The 20,370-nt window shown below is 38.2% G+C and overlaps 1 protein-coding gene across 1 annotated transcript; it reads left to right on the top strand.

Moving 5' to 3' along the window:
• Positions 1-2,693: 2,693 nt before the first annotated feature.
• On the top strand, positions 2,694-19,716 carry LOC145775358 (chondroitin sulfate synthase 1-like). The gene is made up of 5 exons (XM_082586647.1): positions 2,694-3,721; positions 6,983-7,109; positions 9,535-9,735; positions 15,701-16,120; positions 17,310-19,716. The coding sequence occupies exons 1-5, from the start codon at positions 2,724-2,726 to the stop codon at positions 18,936-18,938; spliced, it is 3,375 nt and encodes a 1,124-aa protein (XP_082442773.1). The 5' UTR covers positions 2,694-2,723; the 3' UTR covers positions 18,939-19,716.
• Positions 19,717-20,370: the final 654 nt, after the last annotated feature.

Raw genomic sequence — 20,370 nt, 5'->3', positions numbered from 1 at the left:
CCACTCGTCATGTCATAATCAGCAGGAGATGCAAACCGCCTGTTTCATGTTTTTTTTTCATATCCTAAATCTAATTCTTTTGAAGGAATACTTGTTGTTGAAGAGTCACTGACCTCACCCACTTTCAATCCGACCTGCTGTTACTTTCGCATTTAGCCTATGAACGTTGCAACTACTACTGGAAACGATAATGCTCCTGATAAACACGGAAACTTTTCTGCATGCAAGTAGGCTAGTGCACCTAATGAGCTGAAGAAAATCTCAAGCTTGAAGAATTTCTTGTAATCTTGTGTGAGCTACTGAAAGCGGTGGGCTGCTAACTGATTAGGCCTACCCTTACTTGGGAAATTCTTTATGCTTTCAGAAAAGCAGGGTGTCGCTGCAAAAACGCACGAAACAAGTTCTTTCCAACTACAAACTGATTATATTAACAGAATATTGGACATGAATCCAGGGGCGTAGTCAGCACAAAACTGGAGGGGGAATGACTATGAGTAGAGTCCGCCCCGTTAGCTCAGTGGTTACGCGCTCGGCTCCAAGATCACGCGGCGCTGGTTCGACTCTTGGGGTGTGCGCTCGAGCAACGCATTTCAGAACTGCTCTAGTGAATGGAATAATTTCCCGGCAACAACACTTCAACAATCGGAAATGCCAATCTCGGTAACCGGCCCTGCGTCAAGAGCCTTTACATTCTACAAGTATGCGAAACTACCAGGAAAAACCTATCAAGGAGGCTTTGTCAGTCCAAGGATGAAGATTCAAAACCAACCAACCATTGGTGAGTGAGACATGGGCCCAGTCACATGTATGTATTTGTGGCACCAAGCCCCAAACAGTGGACCATCTTCTTGTGTGCCATCAGTGCAGCAAGTGGGATTTTTCAATATACAACCCCGTCGCTCAAGAATGCGTCGATCTGTGGTGTATCCAGGGCCGGATTTAGCTGATGGGGGGCCCGGGGCACTTTTAGATCGGGGGGCCCCCGTGCAAAAAAATTTTTCGCGCCTACAGCGCGAAAGACCGTCTCTACGTCTACAGTAGCATCAGTCCAGTACTGCACAGCATTTTGCAGAAACTTTAAAGGCCAAAAGGAAAAAAATAACACAAAATCACATTTTTTCCACATAGGGGGGCCCTTCAAAAGTCGGGGGGCCCGGGGCAACTGCCCCCTCTGCCCCCCCCTAAATCCGGGCCTGGGTGTATCGTAGGCTATATCAACCAAATTTAGAAGACTCGATAGAAGAAGTGAGTTCACAATCTTGAGGGGGGCCAACCCCAGAAAACCTTAAAATTGAGCATTCTGAGAGTACTTTTAGCCTAAATCAATAGTAGAGCCAAAGAGGGTAAAACTCTGTTAAAATATTTCGGGAGGGGGCAATTCCACCCTTCACCACGCCCCTGCATGAAACTATTCTTTCGTAAAAATCATTTTCGTTGTATCATATCATTGAACTGTTAGATCCACTTTAGTGAACCCGGCTAACGAAAAGAATTTAAACAGAATGATACAGCAAACCAACACTGAAACTTGAAGGATCAATTCAGCGAGATTTTAAATTTTATCATTGCAAACTTCGCTTGTAACCAACTGTGTTCGCCAGACCATGAAATTTCCGCTTGTGGTCACAACAAATGCTCGGCTGTGAAGAGAAGTGACTGTCAAGGGAAGCTGTTTGCTAAGCATCGACGTCATGTCCAGACATTAGTTTGAATAAGTGATAATTCGAATGTCTGAGCTGAAGAAAAGAGATGTAAAAAACCATCGAGAGTTTATTTGCTTTGACATTGTCAAACGTTGAAGCAACATCAATGTAAAAGTGACAAATCTTCAGAAAGTTTTGTGTTTAGTTGTGGTTGGTTTTATCCAAGTGCTGCAAGATCTTGAAAAGGTTTTTCAAGTTATTTTTACTGGTTAAATATTAGCAGACACTAAATTGATGTTCAGATAGACATCACTTCAAGAATGTGTCAGTTAAAGTGCCACGTTGCGAAGATTGCAAATTTCGCGCAACTTTTTCTGACAACTGTGCTTCATCAGTTCAAAAATCAGCTGCGTTGTCTAACTTCGCCTTCTTTTACCTTGCAACAGATTTAGGACAGGAGAATGCTTACTGTTTCTCAATCGCAGTTTAGAAAATAAGGATATCACAAGAGTTGTTACCCGTAATAGTTTCAACCAGTTGTTACACTTACCCACCAAATGAATGTTTGTTTTATGTTGATTGAACGTCTGCAGGTCAAGGTAAAAAAGGAATGCTGTCCCGGTAGGCTACTTTGAATTACATGCTTCAGAATGCAAGCAATGCTTCATTGTAGTGGTATTTTAAGCAGCTGAAAGTGAATAGTGATTATCTCCAGTTAGTGTTCAGAAAAGGCAGCACGCCTGCGTTTAGTAAACTCACTGCTTTAGACTTTTGATAATTGAGGAGCAAACAGAACTCTTCTTTGCAAAGTAAACGTACTAACCTACATTCAATCGACTATCTAATACACTCGTGGATTTAGTTTCTGGTCATTAATTTTAGTTTTGTTTACAATCACAGGCCGTTCTGTTAATTATCACCGCTGTTTGGAATTAAAAGAACAATGGCGTGACTTGGTACAGAAATTTTGTGAAACCTCTATCCGTGTAACGTTATCAGCTGAGAATCTGGTGGTCTGTGTGTCATTCATTTGACAACAGTTTTGAAGGGTTGAAGGCATACGAAAGGCAAAGAAGCATCATGATTCACAAACGCACTGCTGGCCCACGGCTGAGATCTCATCGCAGAATGTTCAGCAGACGTACGGTTGCTGGAGTTGTGACAGGAATAATAATAGGTTTCAATCTAGCATCATGGTTGGCAGTTTCACTTCCCAGCAGTCACACCAACATTGAGATTGAGGTAATTGCGAGTAACCGCGTTGAAGGTAGAGAAAGAGCCCTAGATGTTCCAGAACTTCGGGCTCGGGTAAGAAGAAACGGTAAAGTGGATCTAGTTAAATCTGGATCAGATTGTAACCATGAAGTTGTGGCGTACAAGAGCAGTGAAAACGAAGACGCCTATCACGAAGACAAACATGTTCAAACAAAACTCAATCACAAACGTCTACAGGATGAACAGGTTGAAGAAGAAATTAACAATGATGAAGCGAAAGATGATTCGTATCTTCCAAATGACTTTGAAATACAAGAAGAGCGTATGAAACGTCAAAAAGAGTTGGAGGTATTCTATGAAAGTGATGTCGAAATTGAAGAAGACGGAGATGATTTTCAAGAAAACAAGCGTCTTGAGGACTTCCAATTTCTTGCTAACGCACAAAAGTATGTTGACTATGACAGCGAATTAACTAAATCCCACAGCAAGCAAAATATTAATTTAGATCGAAAAGAAAATAATGATAAAAGTTATGAACAAAATCAGCACCCCTCTCATGCACTTAATCCAAAACTGCATCGACGAGTCAAGATGGTAACGGACAGAAAACACTTTTTATACGTCGGAGTCCTCACAGCCCAGAAGTACTTAGCTACAAGAGGTCGCGCTATTACAAATACGTGGTCTAACGATGTGCCAGGGAAGGTGGAATTTTATGTTGGAGAGGGAGTACGTAATGTTGACGACGGGGAGCCTCCTTTGCCGTTGGTGAAACTTTATACAGTCAAAGATGACGTTTATCCACCTCAGAAGAAGTCCTTCCTCTTGCTGAAGCACATGTATGACAAATATTTAAATTCCGGGTGAGTGAGTTTGAATGCGAAATTTTACTCAATTGAAAAGCAGGAAAATTGAAACTGAACGCTTTCATTTTCATCGTAACGTGCGCTGCGGGTGATTTTCAAACTTTGAGATATTTCGGTTTATTTAACTTCGTGTTTGCTTTTGAGCCGAGCATTTACAGTGCCGTACCTATTTTGCTTTACAACACTTCACCGTGCAAGGTAATGTTAAAGCAATTTCTTGCTTTGACAATTTTTTTTCTCATGCAACCATTCTGTTTGCTGCGGTCTCTAATCAAAAAGCTAAAAGCTTACACATTTATAGAAAAAAAGTCTCACGCTTTATTTTTATTCAACAGTGCAAGCAGTGGTGCTTTTGGTGATTGTAACGGGCATCATAAGATATAAAAGTTTCAGGATTAAACTTTTAAAAGGGTTTCTGTCCCAAAGAAGAAAAATCTCTTCAATCAGGCAACCATGTAATCTTCTTTCAAAAAGCTATTTCGAAACCGATTCTAAAACAAAATAAAAACTCTCAGTTATGTAACTGGTACGCAAAGCCGCTAGACTTTCCCAGTCAGCAAAGCATTTTTCGTTTGGGTGATACACATTGACCTCGTTTTGCATACCAACTTGACAATGTGCGTTTTATCCGGATGGTTATAGGCAAATTGTTCGTAAGCAATTGTTCGTAAAGCAATTGTTCGTAAGCAATTGTTCGTAAAACAATTGTTCGTAAACTGTGTTTCGTAAAATGAAATCCGTAAAACAATTCTTCGTAAAGCATTTCTTCGTATACAATATACATCAAATTTTAACTGCTTGCACGAAAAAATGCTTTATGAAGAATTGTTTTACGAAGAATTAATTTTACGAACAATTGTTTTACGAACAATTGCTTACGAACAATTGCTTACGAACAATTGCTTTACGAACAATTGCTTACGAACAATTTGTCGGACACCTATCCGGATTACCTGCTTAGGCCCAGGGGCGCCGGAACGATTTTTGACTGGGGGGGGCAAGATTACGAAAAAAGGGCACTTTTGTTTACTAAAAGGCCAATTTTTTTTTCAAGTTTTAAGATAAGACATAGCGATAATGCTAATCTATCAGCTCACTATGTATTGAGTAATGATAGCCTACAAGTGTCCGGTATACAAAGAAGGGCATCATGCTATTTTATAATGATGTAACCTACTGTCAAGCCTTAAAGCAGCCTGCGGCCATGGCCGCTAAGTAGTGCTTGAATGAACCGCCGGTGCTACCTCCTCAATCGGCCAAGTTTGGCCGCCGGTCTCTCCTAGCCAATTACTTAATTTCGCAATACAATGATCATGGATTAACTGTCGAAAACACGCAGTATCAAAGAGTGGCGCAAAGTTAGGTCAGCGCGTCATAATCGCCACTGTTGCATTGTGTGGGGAATATTTGTTATTGATGGAATATCCATCTGCGATCGCCAGCGCTGTAAGTCTTGTTTGTAATTCCCGACGTTTATTTTAACAAAGTCTTAATCCGAATTGCTAATTTACATCGGCTGGCAATATTGTCGTTTTTATGTCGATTCGATGTTGTCGGACATTGAACCGTTGTTATAAAGGAGAACAAAGTTAGTTGACATCAATGGGGAAAACATTTTTTGATCATATTTTGCAAAAATTATGCTTCTTTTAGTAATGTACATCATTAAAATAGCTAAAACCTCAATTGCTAAGGCAACAGGATCAGATGTCAGTAGATGTAACAGAAAAAATATTTCGCACTTGCTAGTGCATCGTCAGTTCTGATAAAGGGCAGTTAAAGCCTACAAGTAATGTTTTAATCATTGAAATACTTATTTTATTACCTTGCCGTCATCGTCAACACATGTCTAACGTTGTTTTTCGTTGCTAAAAAGAATTCTAGGGGAGTAGCGAACTTTTATAAAATCAGCCACATTGGAGACACTCGTGCGAGTGTCGTTTGAATAGTACTGGATTACAATCCCGATAAAGCAGTTATTGCGTGGTGCAGCGATTCTATTGTAGGACGTCGCCCAGGCCCAGACTTCAACAACGCTAAGTGATCATTTTAGCATTGTTGCAAGTTTAATTCTATTTACTTGTGCTATCGTTATTTTTATTTTGTATTTTGGCCTCCAAGCACGCAGATTTGGCCGCCGAGAAGGAGCTCCCGGTAGGCCACGATGGCTGTCGAAAAAAAAAACGAGTTTTAAGGCCTGTACTGTGTTGCAAAATTTTGTGCCGTAAATATTATTTTGAGGCAAAAATGAAAGATTATAATTAGGCTAAAAGCGAATAGCAGAAATTGTTATATTGCAAAATGTGCAGTAGCTTACATGACTTTAAAAGGGCACCATTGCCCCCCCTTCCCCTCCATCTGCAGAAAATTTGAGGGCAGGGGGCATTCGCCCCCCCTGCCCCCCCGCTTCCGGCGCCCCTGCTTAGGCCTACGCCATGCCTAGTTCTAAGGAATTTTTATCACTGCACATTTTCTTAACAGTTACATAATGCCATATGGCATAAAAAGTATGAAAATGCAAACTTGAAAAACTATGAAATTTGGATGTCATGTCATATTAAGAACAACTTTGAAAAACACAAAAGAGATTTTACAGCAGAACTTTAGGATAGTTATCAAGAAAACGCTGTTAAGTAAATGTACATTGTATATTATCTTATGCGGGAAAATGAAATTAACTTCTCAAAATTTGCTTTGAATTGTTTTTGTTTTGTCTGAAATCGCAGCTTTGTCATTATCATGAAAAACTTTGCAAACAACTTTTGCTTCTCTGCTTTTGGCGTTTTTTTTAAACTTTGTGATCTTTATCGTCGATCCACTTTAAACTAGCCGGTCTTAGAGTATAATCAGACAGCAGTGGCATGTATATGCTGATATGCAAGCACTCACTGATAGTTTGATATACTAGCGATTGTCTGCAAGTGGTCTCATATCACACTGCGATCACTCATGTTCACTGCGTAAATGACCTGATAAAAGCCCAGACGGACCTTTTAAGCTATTGCACCATAAAGCAGACAACTTCAAACGAAGTTTGTTTTACATTGATAGGTTTTTTGAAAAATAATGAAACTTACAGCATAAAGAAATCTGTTTTATGTTTTGTATGCGTTGTTTATTTGGCCAAAAACACTTATTTTATCACTACGCATTTTACAGTTTATTACTGCACAATTTTGGCTTATCACTGCACGAAATGGTTATTAGTGCGCCTTAGAATTAGGTATGTCTTACGCATATTATTATTGTTGTTATTAGTTATCAGTGGTTCATGAGGGCAGATGATGATGTTTACATCAAAGCTGAAAAATTGGAATTATTCCTCCGAAATCTAAACAGCAGTCAGCCCATTTTTCTTGGACAAACCGGGCTTGGCAACGCAGAGGTATGAAAATAGATTTTCAACTTGGTCCTGATGATTATACACATACAATATGTACACAAAGCATCACATCCACTGTTTAAAGTTTGCTTCCAACGCCCGCGTGACAACATGGAGCTAAGAGTATTTGCTTTTCCGTTGAACAGTGACAAAACAATCCGCGTAACAACTTACATTTTCTTAATAAGCTTGATTAGATGATTTTTTTAGATAAAAGGTTGTTTTGTTGTTTTTCTTGCTAAAGTTGGTCTTAGAGATTAGCGTTCTCAAAAATGCATCTGGGGCAGCATCATATATCATGAAGAACTGTGTGTAGTCTTTTCAAAGTTGTCAGTTGCGTGTTTTCCATGTTGTTTAAAGATTTGTGTTTAACAAATATAGTTGGATGAGGTTTGTTTGCCGATGTTCTTTCTTGATTGTAGAGTAGATCGGGGTGCTCAAGAAAGCTGAAAGGCATAACCCGACATCCAAATTTCGATGTTTCATCAGTCAACAGGCTTAAAGTACAGAAATGATGCTAGTCCCAGCTCACAGGTGACACTCACCTGAAAAAGAACAAACAATTCAAAACGTTGTTCCAATACAAAACGTAGCCTACACTGTTTCAAAACCAACAAAATATTGAATCACATTTCCTTGCATTCCGGTACTCACAAACTCAGTGTGAAATATTAATTTTTGAAATCGAAGCAAGTTTTAAACTTGGATTCTAATCAGATTCTCAGTATAAGCAGTTTTTCGAAGCCGTTTAGATGTCGTTACCCTTGAAAAGAGCCTGATGGATTAAGATAACTTTCTTTTCAAGAAATAACAAATTGCAACTAGTAATCAATTACAATTTGGATTGAGAGGTAACTTTTTTAAATCACAAACTGACATAACTCCGCAACAACACTACATTTAACATTATAAAAACAAAAAAAGCACAATAAGCGAACGTTTTCGGCTAATCATACAGCCCTTTTCAAGTCTTTAACAGAAATATTTTAAAAGAAATACTAAAGAAGGAAGAATTGGTGACGAGAGTGGGAGAGCATGTGAATTTAGCTATATTTAATAAAAACAGTGCAATTAAAGATCATATTAGAAACTGTCAATCGTGTTCAAATAATAAACCCTCATTGGAGCCTTCGAAATTGTTCGTAAGTGTTCGTTCGAGTTCGATACCAAGATTCACGATGCATTAATTATATTATCAAATCTTTCAACCTAGGGTTCAATAGGTAATTATTTGCTGGCGGAGCCTCCCATCTTTTAACCGTCTTTGATTGAATTGTCACGTGTTGTGCTTTTCGTATTTTTGCTTTGTTTGTGCCACTATTTCGTGTTGTGCTTCTGTTCATCTTGCGTAATCCGCTTCGGTACTTTTTCTCTGAACAATTAATTTTACCTCTTTCAAATACATGACCCATTGTGCTGCGTAATCCTTCAGTTATTATTTTGTGTGAGCAAGTTCAGCAGAATGGACACCAAGATATGCAAGAAGAACTAGAGGGAGACCAAAAAGAAGATGGCGAGATGACATAGAACAAAAGATTGGCATCACCTGGATGAGAACAGCAAAAGACAGAGACAGAATGGTGTGGAAACATATGTGGAGGCCATCTGCCAGCAGTGTCATGACCGGCTAATGATGATGATGATGATGAAGTTCAGCAGTTTCTCAAATGATTATTTTGACAATGTTTTTGCTGTGATACTGTAGACTAAGTGGTGGCATGGCGCAACGGATAAAGGCGCTGGCTTTCCAATTATGCAAAACCTGGTTCGACTCCCGGCTTAAGCTGGTTGTTGAAAACACCGCTCACCTCTACTTAGAGTGTAATGAATTGGGTGGGCATAATTGCTGCAGAAAAAGGCGGCCGAGAGAAAAGAATTTGCCACCTTAGTGCCGAAAGCTTAGTACAATGAGAGCCTTATCTTCTCATACCCGACCCTTGAATCAAATATGGTACCACCTTTACTGTAGACTATGACTTTTTTAGTATTTCTTTTAAACTAATTTCTCTTATAGGCTTGAAAAGGGCTGTATGACTAGCCGAAAACGTTCGCTTATTGTTTATTTTTATAATGCTAAGTGTAGTGTTGCTGCTGAGTTATGTCTGTTTATAGTAATCAATTAATACTGAAACAACGGAAAAATGATAGAACGAGAAGTTGTTTGAACTAAGCACTGCGATTCTTGGTGACTTTTCATCTCATAGTTTACATTGCAATCTCTTTCGCTGATTTTCAATCTTGCGGTGAAAACAAGTTACATGACAGTTTTTATTTTTTAAATTTTTGGGATCATCCCTCTCAAAAATGCAAGTCCATTGTATGTGGCATTAAAATAACTTTGTAGAAAACTATGCTAAATAAAAAAAAATCATAATGAGTTGATGAATTTCACAGAATTTAATATTTAATAAGTATTTTGTTTCACCAGGAACGTGGCAGACTTAGCTTACCACAAGGTGACAACTACTGCATGGGTGGACCAGGGATGATTTTCAGTCGGGAGGTCCTACGCCGAGTCGGTCCCCATATTCGTAAATGTGTGAAACAGCTCTACTCTTGGCATGAGGACGTTGAGTTGAGCAGATGCGTTCGCCGTTTTGCTGGTGTTAATTGTGCATGGTCTTATCAGGTGAGTTCATACAGCAGGTGATTAGAAGCTTTTTGTTTCAATTTTTTCTCTCAGCTGATCACGATCAGCAGAAAGCTGTAGGGTTGATGTTCAAGGCAACTGGTTAAGGAAAGATCATGAAATGGCATTGATTTCTGGATGTACCACTTTATGCCGCGGTTCGAATGAAGAAAACACGAATGACGCCATTCCTAGGCACCAAGGCATAAATGACGCAAGGCATGAACGGCCAACTAATATTTAATTATTTTTTTTTTAAATACGGTAGTAATTTCGTTTGTAACGGTGGCAATTTCAATTTTCATTCTTCTCACAAACAAAATATAACAACGCAGGAGGTCAGTTATATAACTCTTGTTTTCGAAGAAGACCGATTAGTTTCGGACGCGCTGTCAAACAGCGTTTCATAATTACAATGTTAACTCTCTGTATGGAGACAGTATCGAAAGCTCACGATGGCATCTGTTTATTTAGAATGATAATTATAAGGATTATTCAGGCGAGTGCAGTGGCCTAGCGTGACTCATTGGGAGGCACTTCTAAAGCACAAATATTTAACTTGAGATTGTCGTCGTCGTCTTCAACTTGAGATGATATTTAGTTTTTGGCAATTTTTGGTCTATAACACTTAAAGTTTTGCTCATTTTCTAATAAACGCATTTGTAACATAATCTGGCCATTTTCACTTTGTGCCGAACACGAAAAAAAGTCATAACAGACAAACGTGAAGATATATTGGCCAGAGACTCTTGATTTTCCTAAATTCGGCAAACGAGTTTTAAAAATATACTACCGTGACAAACAGTGAATTCGTATCAGAAAGGAGCCTGTTTCTACGATTTGTAAGCTGATGTCTAGGATGGTTCTATAATATGTAAACTTTGCCATGTGATTGAGTCGTACTTGGTTGGTGCAAACCTCACTCATTCCACAAAAACAAAACAAACTAGATCTACTACTTTTACTATGCTAATCTACTTCTTTCTGCTCAAAACCAAGCTGTGCATATGGTTTACTCAGCTTGTATTGATGGTCTCAAAGCAGTCATAACAGAATTATTCAAAAATAACAATTAGTATTAGTAAGAAACAACCAAGTCCCGAGTTATTCATGTATTGCGGCATTCAGGTCTTAAGTCATTCATGCCTTGCGTCATACGGGCCTTGCGGCCTTGAGATGGCGTCATTAATGTTAGCGTCGTTTGGACGGCGGCAGTCGTAGACTGTTGATTTCTTCTTGTTGGTTACTTATAATCTTGTTGCGTTTTTTTTTAACTCTGATTCTTGCTAATTTAGTTTATTCATTTCGTCAGTATGTTTTTGTGTTCTGCCATCGTTGCTGAACAGGTTGTGTTTACCTATTTTAGCCCCCTTGATAAAGTCAGTCGTGCTGACTGACGAAACGTCGGTAATAAAAGCTAGGTACCATCTTTAACACCAGGAGGTAACCTAGTAGCCTATAGTCACCAGAAGAACGCAAGTTACTTTAATTATATCAAATGCCTGGTGAACAGTTTCACTCTGTTTTTATTGTGTCTTTACTTACAACGATTAATCGATTGTATCATTCAATTAAAAATCTTTGCATCGTCACAAAAGTTCTTTTAGCGGTCGGGTCATGTTTCGAAGAAAGAACTTGCAAATGCTTTACGTAACGGAAGTATTTGATCCGAAAACTTGTGGTCAGTCAGGTGTGACCACCGGATATCTTTGAGCCCATTCTTCTGTATCTTTTGTTGAATTTACTGGGCTGTGTCTGAATGAATGTTTTTGTGAATTGGTGCTTTTGTACAATGACAACAACCTTTGTTCCTTGAAAATAGTAAACATTTGAGGTGGAAGCTGTCACACATAACGATTGTTTTTTCAAAACCTGCTTGTAGCCTAGCATTGACCGTGACGCACAATGCAATGAACATTTACAGATCATTGCCACTGTCTCTTTTAACCTAGCGTAGGTTAAAGCTTGCTGGTCTCTAACCATATAACCCACTCAGGAGCGTTGGCAAAAAAATGCACAATTTGTCCTTTTGTAAAATCTGCCTTGAATAAGCTACAACAATAATGAATAATGATGGCAAAAATTTGTTTCACATTAGCATTTGGTTAAGAAATATTACTTATTCAACACATTTGCAATTAGGGTGATTTTCAGACGTTTCTTTCAGTTCTTTTGTATTGTTTTAAACTAGTGATTCAATTTATCGCATAAATATTTTGAACAAGTCTTTTCTAGAACAAGATGACTAAGTTTTAGTACGTTGTTGTTCAGTTGATTGAGTTCATTTTAAAGCTTGGATTTGTGAAGTATTTCCTATGTCCACTTGTTAGTTCCGTTCGAGGTATGTTTCCTCTCACTACATTTCGCTTTGGGCAAAACATATTGTATTGGCGACAGCACTACGCAAGTCTGGTAGCTTGCACTGCAACTTTCTAGTACTGATGGATTAATCCGCAGTTTCTCTGAATTACTGGACATGGAATGCCTAAGTATCCAGCTATGAAAGCTATTCGTTGATATCGCTTCAACGTTCCCGAACGTTAAAAGAAGTATCAACTACTGTAGTTTTTTTTTCTTTCTTGACAATAAAACAAAATTGTGACAATGTCTCAGCTTAATTTCACCTATCATAATAATCATCAAAAAAGTACAAAATGTCTTTTTTTTCAAATGCTTCTCAGTAGTGAAGTGTAATTTATTTGTTCTTGATTTGAAGTGGTTGTAACACTAACCCAAGTTTTTGTCGGAGTGTCATATAGACTTTTTTAATGATAGACAAATAAAACCTAACAACCAGACGGCATTTAACATAATAACATGAAAATAAACTAAAAATTACCTCTCTACCAAAATTGTATCACATAGACTTCGCCACTAATTACCACTTTAGACAACAGGAAATTAATTGTTCATCGTCTCATTTAGAAACCAACCTTTATTCTTGTTACCACGACGTGAGAGATTGATGTTTATAATGGAAATCAAGGTTTTGTGCAGTAAATTATTACGAAATCGAAATTTTTTAATCATCAGATGCTCAAGCGTTTATTTCTGAGAAAATTCTTTTTTTTCTTTTGTTGAAGAACCCATGAAGCAAACGGTGTTTTAACACGATTACGTGAATTTCATTCATGCATGACTGGTTTCCTGGGTGGCTTGCTCGCGTTTCATGGCTTTTTAATACGGTTTCAATTTCAACTATTAGCCTTGTCCAGCATAAAAACAACTGAAATCACAAAAGCGGCAAATATTCGAAACGCAATGCTTGCTTTTTTACTGTGAGTAGTCAGCCTTGTACTGACGCCAAGAAGATAGCTCCTTGTAAACACATATTCGTTTAGTGCAGCATTTCTATGTATATGAAGCTTTTAAATGTGATCAATGATTACAGGTTCTGCATTTAGCACTCTACCATCTTACTATACAGTACATCTACCATCTTACCATATTTACTATACTGTTCCATTTAAAGTTTGAGATGAATTAAGCTAGAGCTAAGCACAATTAAGTACACTATATATCTTCAGAAACCGAAACCTCTACACCACTTTCAGAATACGGATAACATAAACTCTGGATAAAATCGAATCTAGACCCCATTTTTATGAACAAGGAAACTAGACTTTGGATAGCTTTGTCTCAAGTTTGATAGAAATTCAAGCTTTGTTTCCAATGCACTGAAGAATCGAAACGAAATTGACCATTTTGAATTGGCTAAGTTTACTTTCATAATACTGTACGTTAAAAAGTGGTCGCTCTCGAAGGGCATCATTTCAACTGTTTCTTCAACAATCATTGTTTTGTTTAATTATATTTATGCGTTTAGTTATAAAATTTCCCACAGGGTTAATGGCATTGCTTTGTTCTAAGTGTGGAAGGGCAAACACAGAGGGCTCGGGTTCCAAATAGCGACTGTCAGAACAGCGACTGTCAATAGAGCGACCACACGACAGCGATTCATTTAAAACAGCGACTGTCAATAGAGCGACTACACGACAGCGACTCATCAAAAACAGCGACTGCCACAACAGCGACCTCACTTCTTTTATTAAATCCAAGGCTTACGCGCACACGCACTCTTTCACCCCCTCCACACATACCTTCCATCCCCCACACCTCTCTACACACGTATGCACGCACAAATAGGCAAACACTGCGTAGTGAAAGATTGAAACCAAAAGGGAGTTTAAAACAACATTTTATTTGGACTATCCATAGAAGTCACATGATTTAAAAAGAAATAGGCTAGTCAAGCTAAACAACAGAACTTGTAAACTGTAACTGACACTGTAAACTTGTAAACTAAAACTACCCTAAAAATACTTTACAAACTTTATCACAGATCAACTAGACTAGGCAATCATTGTCAAGCTGGTGCCATACAGAACCACCCAATTTGGCCTCCAAGTCAAAACCTGCTGACTGGCATGATATAAATCCAAAAACTTCTCGCTATAGGTAAATTGAAAACTAGTTGTGTTCAAATTTGGCGCCTACAATAAATAAAATTCAAAAATATGCCACATAGGTGCCAGATGGGTCATTTTTATGGCACTTAAAGTGTTAAGTCGCTATCATAACAGTCGCTGTTTTAATGCAGTCGGCATTTATACAATCGCTGTTTGGAATGTCGCTCACTTCATTACGTCGCTATTATGAAGTCGCCATTATGACAGTCGCTGTTTTGACAGTCGCTATCCGGCCTGGATGCCAACACAGAGCTATGACTGTAGCTGGCTAACATCATATAGAACTTCACAGATCAGTTTTAAGCAGAACATGGCGCTAATTTTATGAATTGCTTAAACCTCCTCAGACTGTATCAAACAGTGCCATCAAGTATACTGTTAAGTACCAGGACGCAAGGTGTGAAATATATACTAAATGGAGTTTTTAAAAATTGAATGAGGCTGTTCATCAGGCATTTAGTTAAATGACATGATATACCTTCTTCTGGTGCAAACTATGCTGAACTATCGCAAAATGAATGAGGTGATAGTTTGCTTCTATTCTGACGTTTCGTCAATCAGACACGACTGACTTCTTCAGGGGTCTACATCAGGTATTGACTACCAGTCTAGCATAGCAAAACACAGGAGGACCATGCTGCTGTAAGCCAACCAAACATGCAAAATGAAATTAAACTTTCAAATCATTGTAAATTTAATTTTACATGAGACATGGTCCTGTGTTTTGCCATGCTAGACAGGTAGTCAATACCTGATGTAGCCCCCTAAAGAAGTCAGTCGTGTCTGATTGACGAAACGTCGGAATAAAAGCAGATTATCACCTTATACATCTTGTGATAGTTTAACTTAGTTTGCACTGGAAGAACGATATCATGTTATTTAAATGGAGTTTTTCTTAAAAACGTTTCTTTAGAACATTTTTCTTTTATCTGCCCCCTTTAAGTGCCATATTCCCCGAAACTGTTAGTTACATAGGCTTCACTTTCTTCGTCCATCTTTTAGGTCTGGTTTCCATTCCACGCATGCCGGGTGTTTCGTTCGCTAGGCTGGTGAGAATTAAACCAACAAACCTTAAACATTGAAAAAACTGTGTCTAGTTTACAAAAAAGAACACAACGTGACTGTTTCATATCCTATGATTCACACGAGTTTCTTTCAGGTCATTTTAATTCAATTTCTCAAAAATTCAGTTTGTGGACGTCTTTTCCTTCTAATGAACCATACTCCCCTGGGTGAAAATAATAACGTTTTGAAGTACCCATCAAGCACTTTTTATTCACTTTTACTTTTCTAAGGATTTCTACGTTCACATCGTAGTCTCCGTAAAACTTTTTTTCAAGTTTAAAAACACGATCTTGGTCTCAAACGAATTGTTGCCTTATTTGTTACTGCAGTTTGTCAAAATACAAAGCGCGAAGTTATTTTACCACCTAGTCTATAAAGCAAAGCGTTGAATTACAGTCAAAAGCTGCAAGTATTTTTTTGCTATGTTACAGATGCAAGAATTGTTTTACGAGCACTACGCTTTGAGGAAAGGATACATCGATCCTGATATTAACCCCCACAATCCCAAACTCCACACCTCTTTTTCTCTCCACCCAAACAAAAACCCACAGTATCAAGTCAAATTACACAAGTACATGAGAGCACAGAGGATGTACCAACTGATGACTCGGATCAAGGAGATGTCAAGAGATCTATTGACTGCAGATAAATTCCTAGGAATAAGTAGTACGATGGAGGACCTGATGTTGGGGATTGCACCCTCCTTAAATCGATTTCCTCCCAGGGAAAGGGAAGCAGTTAACACGTGGGACTTTATGACAGATAGGATGTGGTTTTCGTCCGCTCATAACCAAGCTCGGAGATCTATTTCCGTTGATAAGCAGATAGCTACTCGTGACATGGTCATGCGTGTAAGTAATCGTTTCCTTTGTTTTTGTTTTATATTAGCCGAAAGACGTAGCTCCGGGACAGCTCGAAACAATTTTGATCAGTCGAAACAAAATACTTTGAAATGTTTTAATGTTGAACACTTACAAATCTGCAGTAAATAAGCAGCAAATTGTTGTGTTTCTGATTAACAATATAATTTTTTTTTTAAAACCAAGTTAAGACAAAGAATTTTGTTTTCAAACCAAACGAAACATTTCAAAGTTGCAACATGTTTTTGTTTTGAACAGCTCCACGTAGCTCATAGTCACATTTTATTTGCATTTTATGTAAAGCGCATTAATTTTCACGAAGATGGCTATTTTGTCAAAAGTTGCACAGTGTCAAACATACACCATATGCAATCCATCGTGGTCGAATTCAAGCTTCTGCTTGGAGGTGGGTCGTTGCCGGACAGCAAAGTATCCAGTCATCGTGTTCAATAGCATGTCGCTTGTTGCCTACCTGAGACACGGCAATCTCCTCTAGTTGGGTGTGAAAACTAGTAAATCTTTGAGAATCAAAAAGTTTTTGAAACGTCAACAAAAGTTGAATCAACTTAAATACGGACTGATTTTCTGGCTGGGGAATCATCTTTTTGGTCACTAGTCAGATGCTGTCGTCACTCAGTAACACAGCCGACGCTGCACACGTGACTTCAGACTAATAAGCGTAACGCAAAGATAGATCCAAGATTTCCCTTAGGAACGCACTGTAGAAGTTTCTAAGTGTGAAATTAATTTGTGATTGTGATTCAACAAATAAAACTGTGATTCAACAAATAATTTATCTTAAAATACGTTCTGGGATAGAAACAAAGCTATAACTGAAAACTGAAAAGTTTGGGTGTTCATCAAGAAAACTATCGTTTCTAGCACTGCAACGTTCGTCTGATGAAAGTGAAAGTAAAGACAAACGAGTGATTTTATTGCTTCGCTGAGCTTCAACTGCACTGCAGTATAAAAACTTCGTAAATTTTATTTTGTATGTTCTTAGCTCGAAAGATGCGCATTGTCACGGGGTGCGAAACATCAGTGAAGCAATAATGCAACTTGTTTGTCTTTGCTTTTACTTCCACTCTCATCAGATGAACGTTACAACTAGTGCTAGAAACGAAAGCTATAATTTTCTTTTGCTTTGACAAATGCAGCTACTGGTATTTTGTTTTCCCAGGTGATGAAATCCATGAACGCAAATTCAAAGTCACGAGGACGGACAATAGAATTTAAGCAGGTGGCTTACGGATACCGACGAGTCAATCCATTGTATGGTGCTGAATACGTCATGGATTTATTGCTTCTGTACAAGCGTTTCAAAGGAAAGAAAGTGTCAGTGCCAGTGCGTAGACATGCCTATCTTCAGCAGACGTTTGCCAGAACAGTGTTACATGAACAATCTCCATTTGATATCCAAGCAATCAGAACTTTAATAGATGATGCGAAACCAGGCCGACTGTCATCATTTTTCAATTGTATCTTCAAAAAGTTTGAATGTTTTCTGCCAGCAGTTAGACCTGTCTCTGACGTTGCATTTAATCCTCCATTAGTTTCTGACGCATCTGTACAAGCTCATTATGCCGAGTTATCAATATCCAACTCAGACAGAAACAAAGATAAGTCAAAGCAACCGCTTCGATACGACTCTGGCAGATTTACTTCATTTTCAAGTGACGTGACAAAGACAGATGTACCTACAGTCCACATTATCATTCCTCTCAAAGGACGATTTGACACGTTTCAATCTTTTATGATAAATCTTGAAAGGAAGTGTCTGTCCAAAGGCGACCCCGTTAGTCTGCTGATCATTCTATTTGTGTCTGATGACGATCCCGTAGCAAAAGAAGAAGATGCCAAGACAACTGAATTGCTCGGTGTATATGCGCAGCATTATCCTCAATATGATCTTAATGTAATTCCCATAAACAGTTCTTTCTCCCGCGGACTTGGTTTAGAGATCGGTGCTTCTCATTTCTCTAATAGCTCTCTTCTTTTTTTCTGCGATATTGATGTAGTTTTTGAGTCAACATTTATGCAAAAATGTCGAGCTAATAGTGTGTTGGGATCTAAAGTTTATTATCCAATTCTTTTTAGTCAATTTTACCCTGATTTTGAAACTGTGAGTGCTTCTCGACAACGGTTTCCTGATCTGGGAATGAACATACCAGAGCTTCAAGAAATGTCTTTCGTAAAATCGCTTCAGTTTGGTAAGAACCCTTTTGAAATAGGTGACTCTTTAGGCTATTGGAGAAGTTATGGATACGGTTTATTATGCACGTATAAAAAAGACTTTGCTGAAACAGGTGGATTTGACATCTCAATTCATGGCTGGGGAATGGAAGATGTTGACTTAGTTGATAAATTTTCTACCGGCAGGCAAGGAGCTGTTCAACCACATAAAGGCAGTGATCCACCCACTAAATTATCGACAAAGCACAAAGTAAACGTCGTCCGTACTCCAGATCCATCTTTGGTTCATGTCTACCACCTTTCTCATTGTGATATCAATCTAATGGAAAATCAATTGCGGATGTGCCGTGCGTCGAGAGCTTCTGGCATAACATCTACAAAAAACCTGGAGAAGCTATGGAACGCTGTGATAGCAAACAATGATGCTGTTTCTAATTCTGTCAGAGATGGATTTCCAAATAAAGAAGATACGGGATCATTTAGGAAAAGAAAAATTCTGACTAACAAACACTCCTTACAAATAAGTGAAGCTAGTGAGAGAGAAAATTATTTTAATTCAAATACAAACTCACGCTTTAAGCAAACTTTTAACAAAGCTCTGGTAGACGCTAGATGACAAAGGAAATTTTACCATATGTAATCGATGGATTTTTTTAATCTTTTCTGTTAGCCATGATTTACAATTGATAACCATGATGATTGTGATCTCAACTGCGGTTTGTCTGGTCGTCAAAAATCTTGCGTTTTCTGCATTTCCTTGTGGTTGTGATAACACTTGCCGGTTGATTTATAATTGACAGAAACAAAGTAAAATGGATCTTGACCTAGTGTTTACCATCGTTGATAAAAATGGTGTTACCAATAGCGACCTTGCATCTAAATTGTTGTTTCTATTTCTTAATTCACTACTTGATAGGTAGCTGATAAAACGTTACCTACATGACATGTTTTCAAAACTTGTATGATGATTGTGGTTAAATCATTTTTTGTGTTTTGTCAAAGGCTGCTTGCTCCTCACAGAAAACCAAAGCAATCTTACCAGTTAGTTTGATTGTTTCCCGTATTTTGTATTTTTTGTTTTATAATCGTTTTGTGACTTGCTTTAAAACAACTTTTTCTACCTCTTTTAACGTGACTTTTTCATGAAAACTTTTTTACATTGGCTTTGCAACATCTTATCCAAGTAGGCCTAAAATTGATCCATAACTACCACCTACTGCTGGCCTGCAATAAACCATTACACCAATATGTAGTCACAAGTATTAAGAAAACTGAACTGAATTGTGTTTTACAATGAAGCCACTGTGAATAACGAAGACGCAAAACAATTTTGATAGCTTGATTTTGTTTTGTATGCTTCTGCCTCTGCTGCATTCTGTGTCAATATACACATACTTTTCATCTTTGGTTTGCTTTATTTGAGGTTGCACTCATTGTAGAAAGTGTATGGCGCCCTCGGGACGAGCTTGACAATTCTGTCATATTACGTTATTTGGTTGCCGCAAACGTCATGTTTAGCGTTATTTGGTGATGAAAGGAAAAACAATGGAGAGTTGATTTGTTTTGGAAATCTTTACTTTTGAACCGAGAAAGCCTCTAGTCTAAAAGCTTAATTTTAGCAATTTTCCAAACTTATAAAAGCTTTGAACCACCACACAAGCCCGGTAACTGTAGTTTGAAAAGTGAAGTTTCTGGTGACTGAAGTGTTGTTGTTTATAAATTATGCCACCCATTACATGTCGCAGAATGGAAAGTTGTTTATAAAGTGCGTTGCTTAAGCGCACACTCCTACAGTTGAACCAGCGTTTCTCGATCTTGCCGTTTTTAAGCGCTTTTCAACTGAGTTATCAGGGTAGACAAACGTCATATGATGTTTAAACAGCTTCAAGGTTGTCGGAGTGTAATGTTGTGGGCTTAAAGTGCCTCTGACAGGAAAATAAATTCGCTAAATTTACCTAAGATACCAAAAAGATGACATTAACAAACTTTTCTGACCAGCAAATCGTAAAAATATCAACAGGCTACTAAGTTACACGCTTGCAAACTTT

This window comes from Aplidium turbinatum, chromosome 8 (genome assembly GCF_918807975.1).
Source record: "Aplidium turbinatum chromosome 8, kaAplTurb1.1, whole genome shotgun sequence".
Lineage (NCBI taxonomy): Eukaryota > Metazoa > Chordata > Ascidiacea > Aplousobranchia > Polyclinidae > Aplidium > Aplidium turbinatum.
This window is presented reverse-complemented; position numbering and strand designations above follow the sequence as displayed.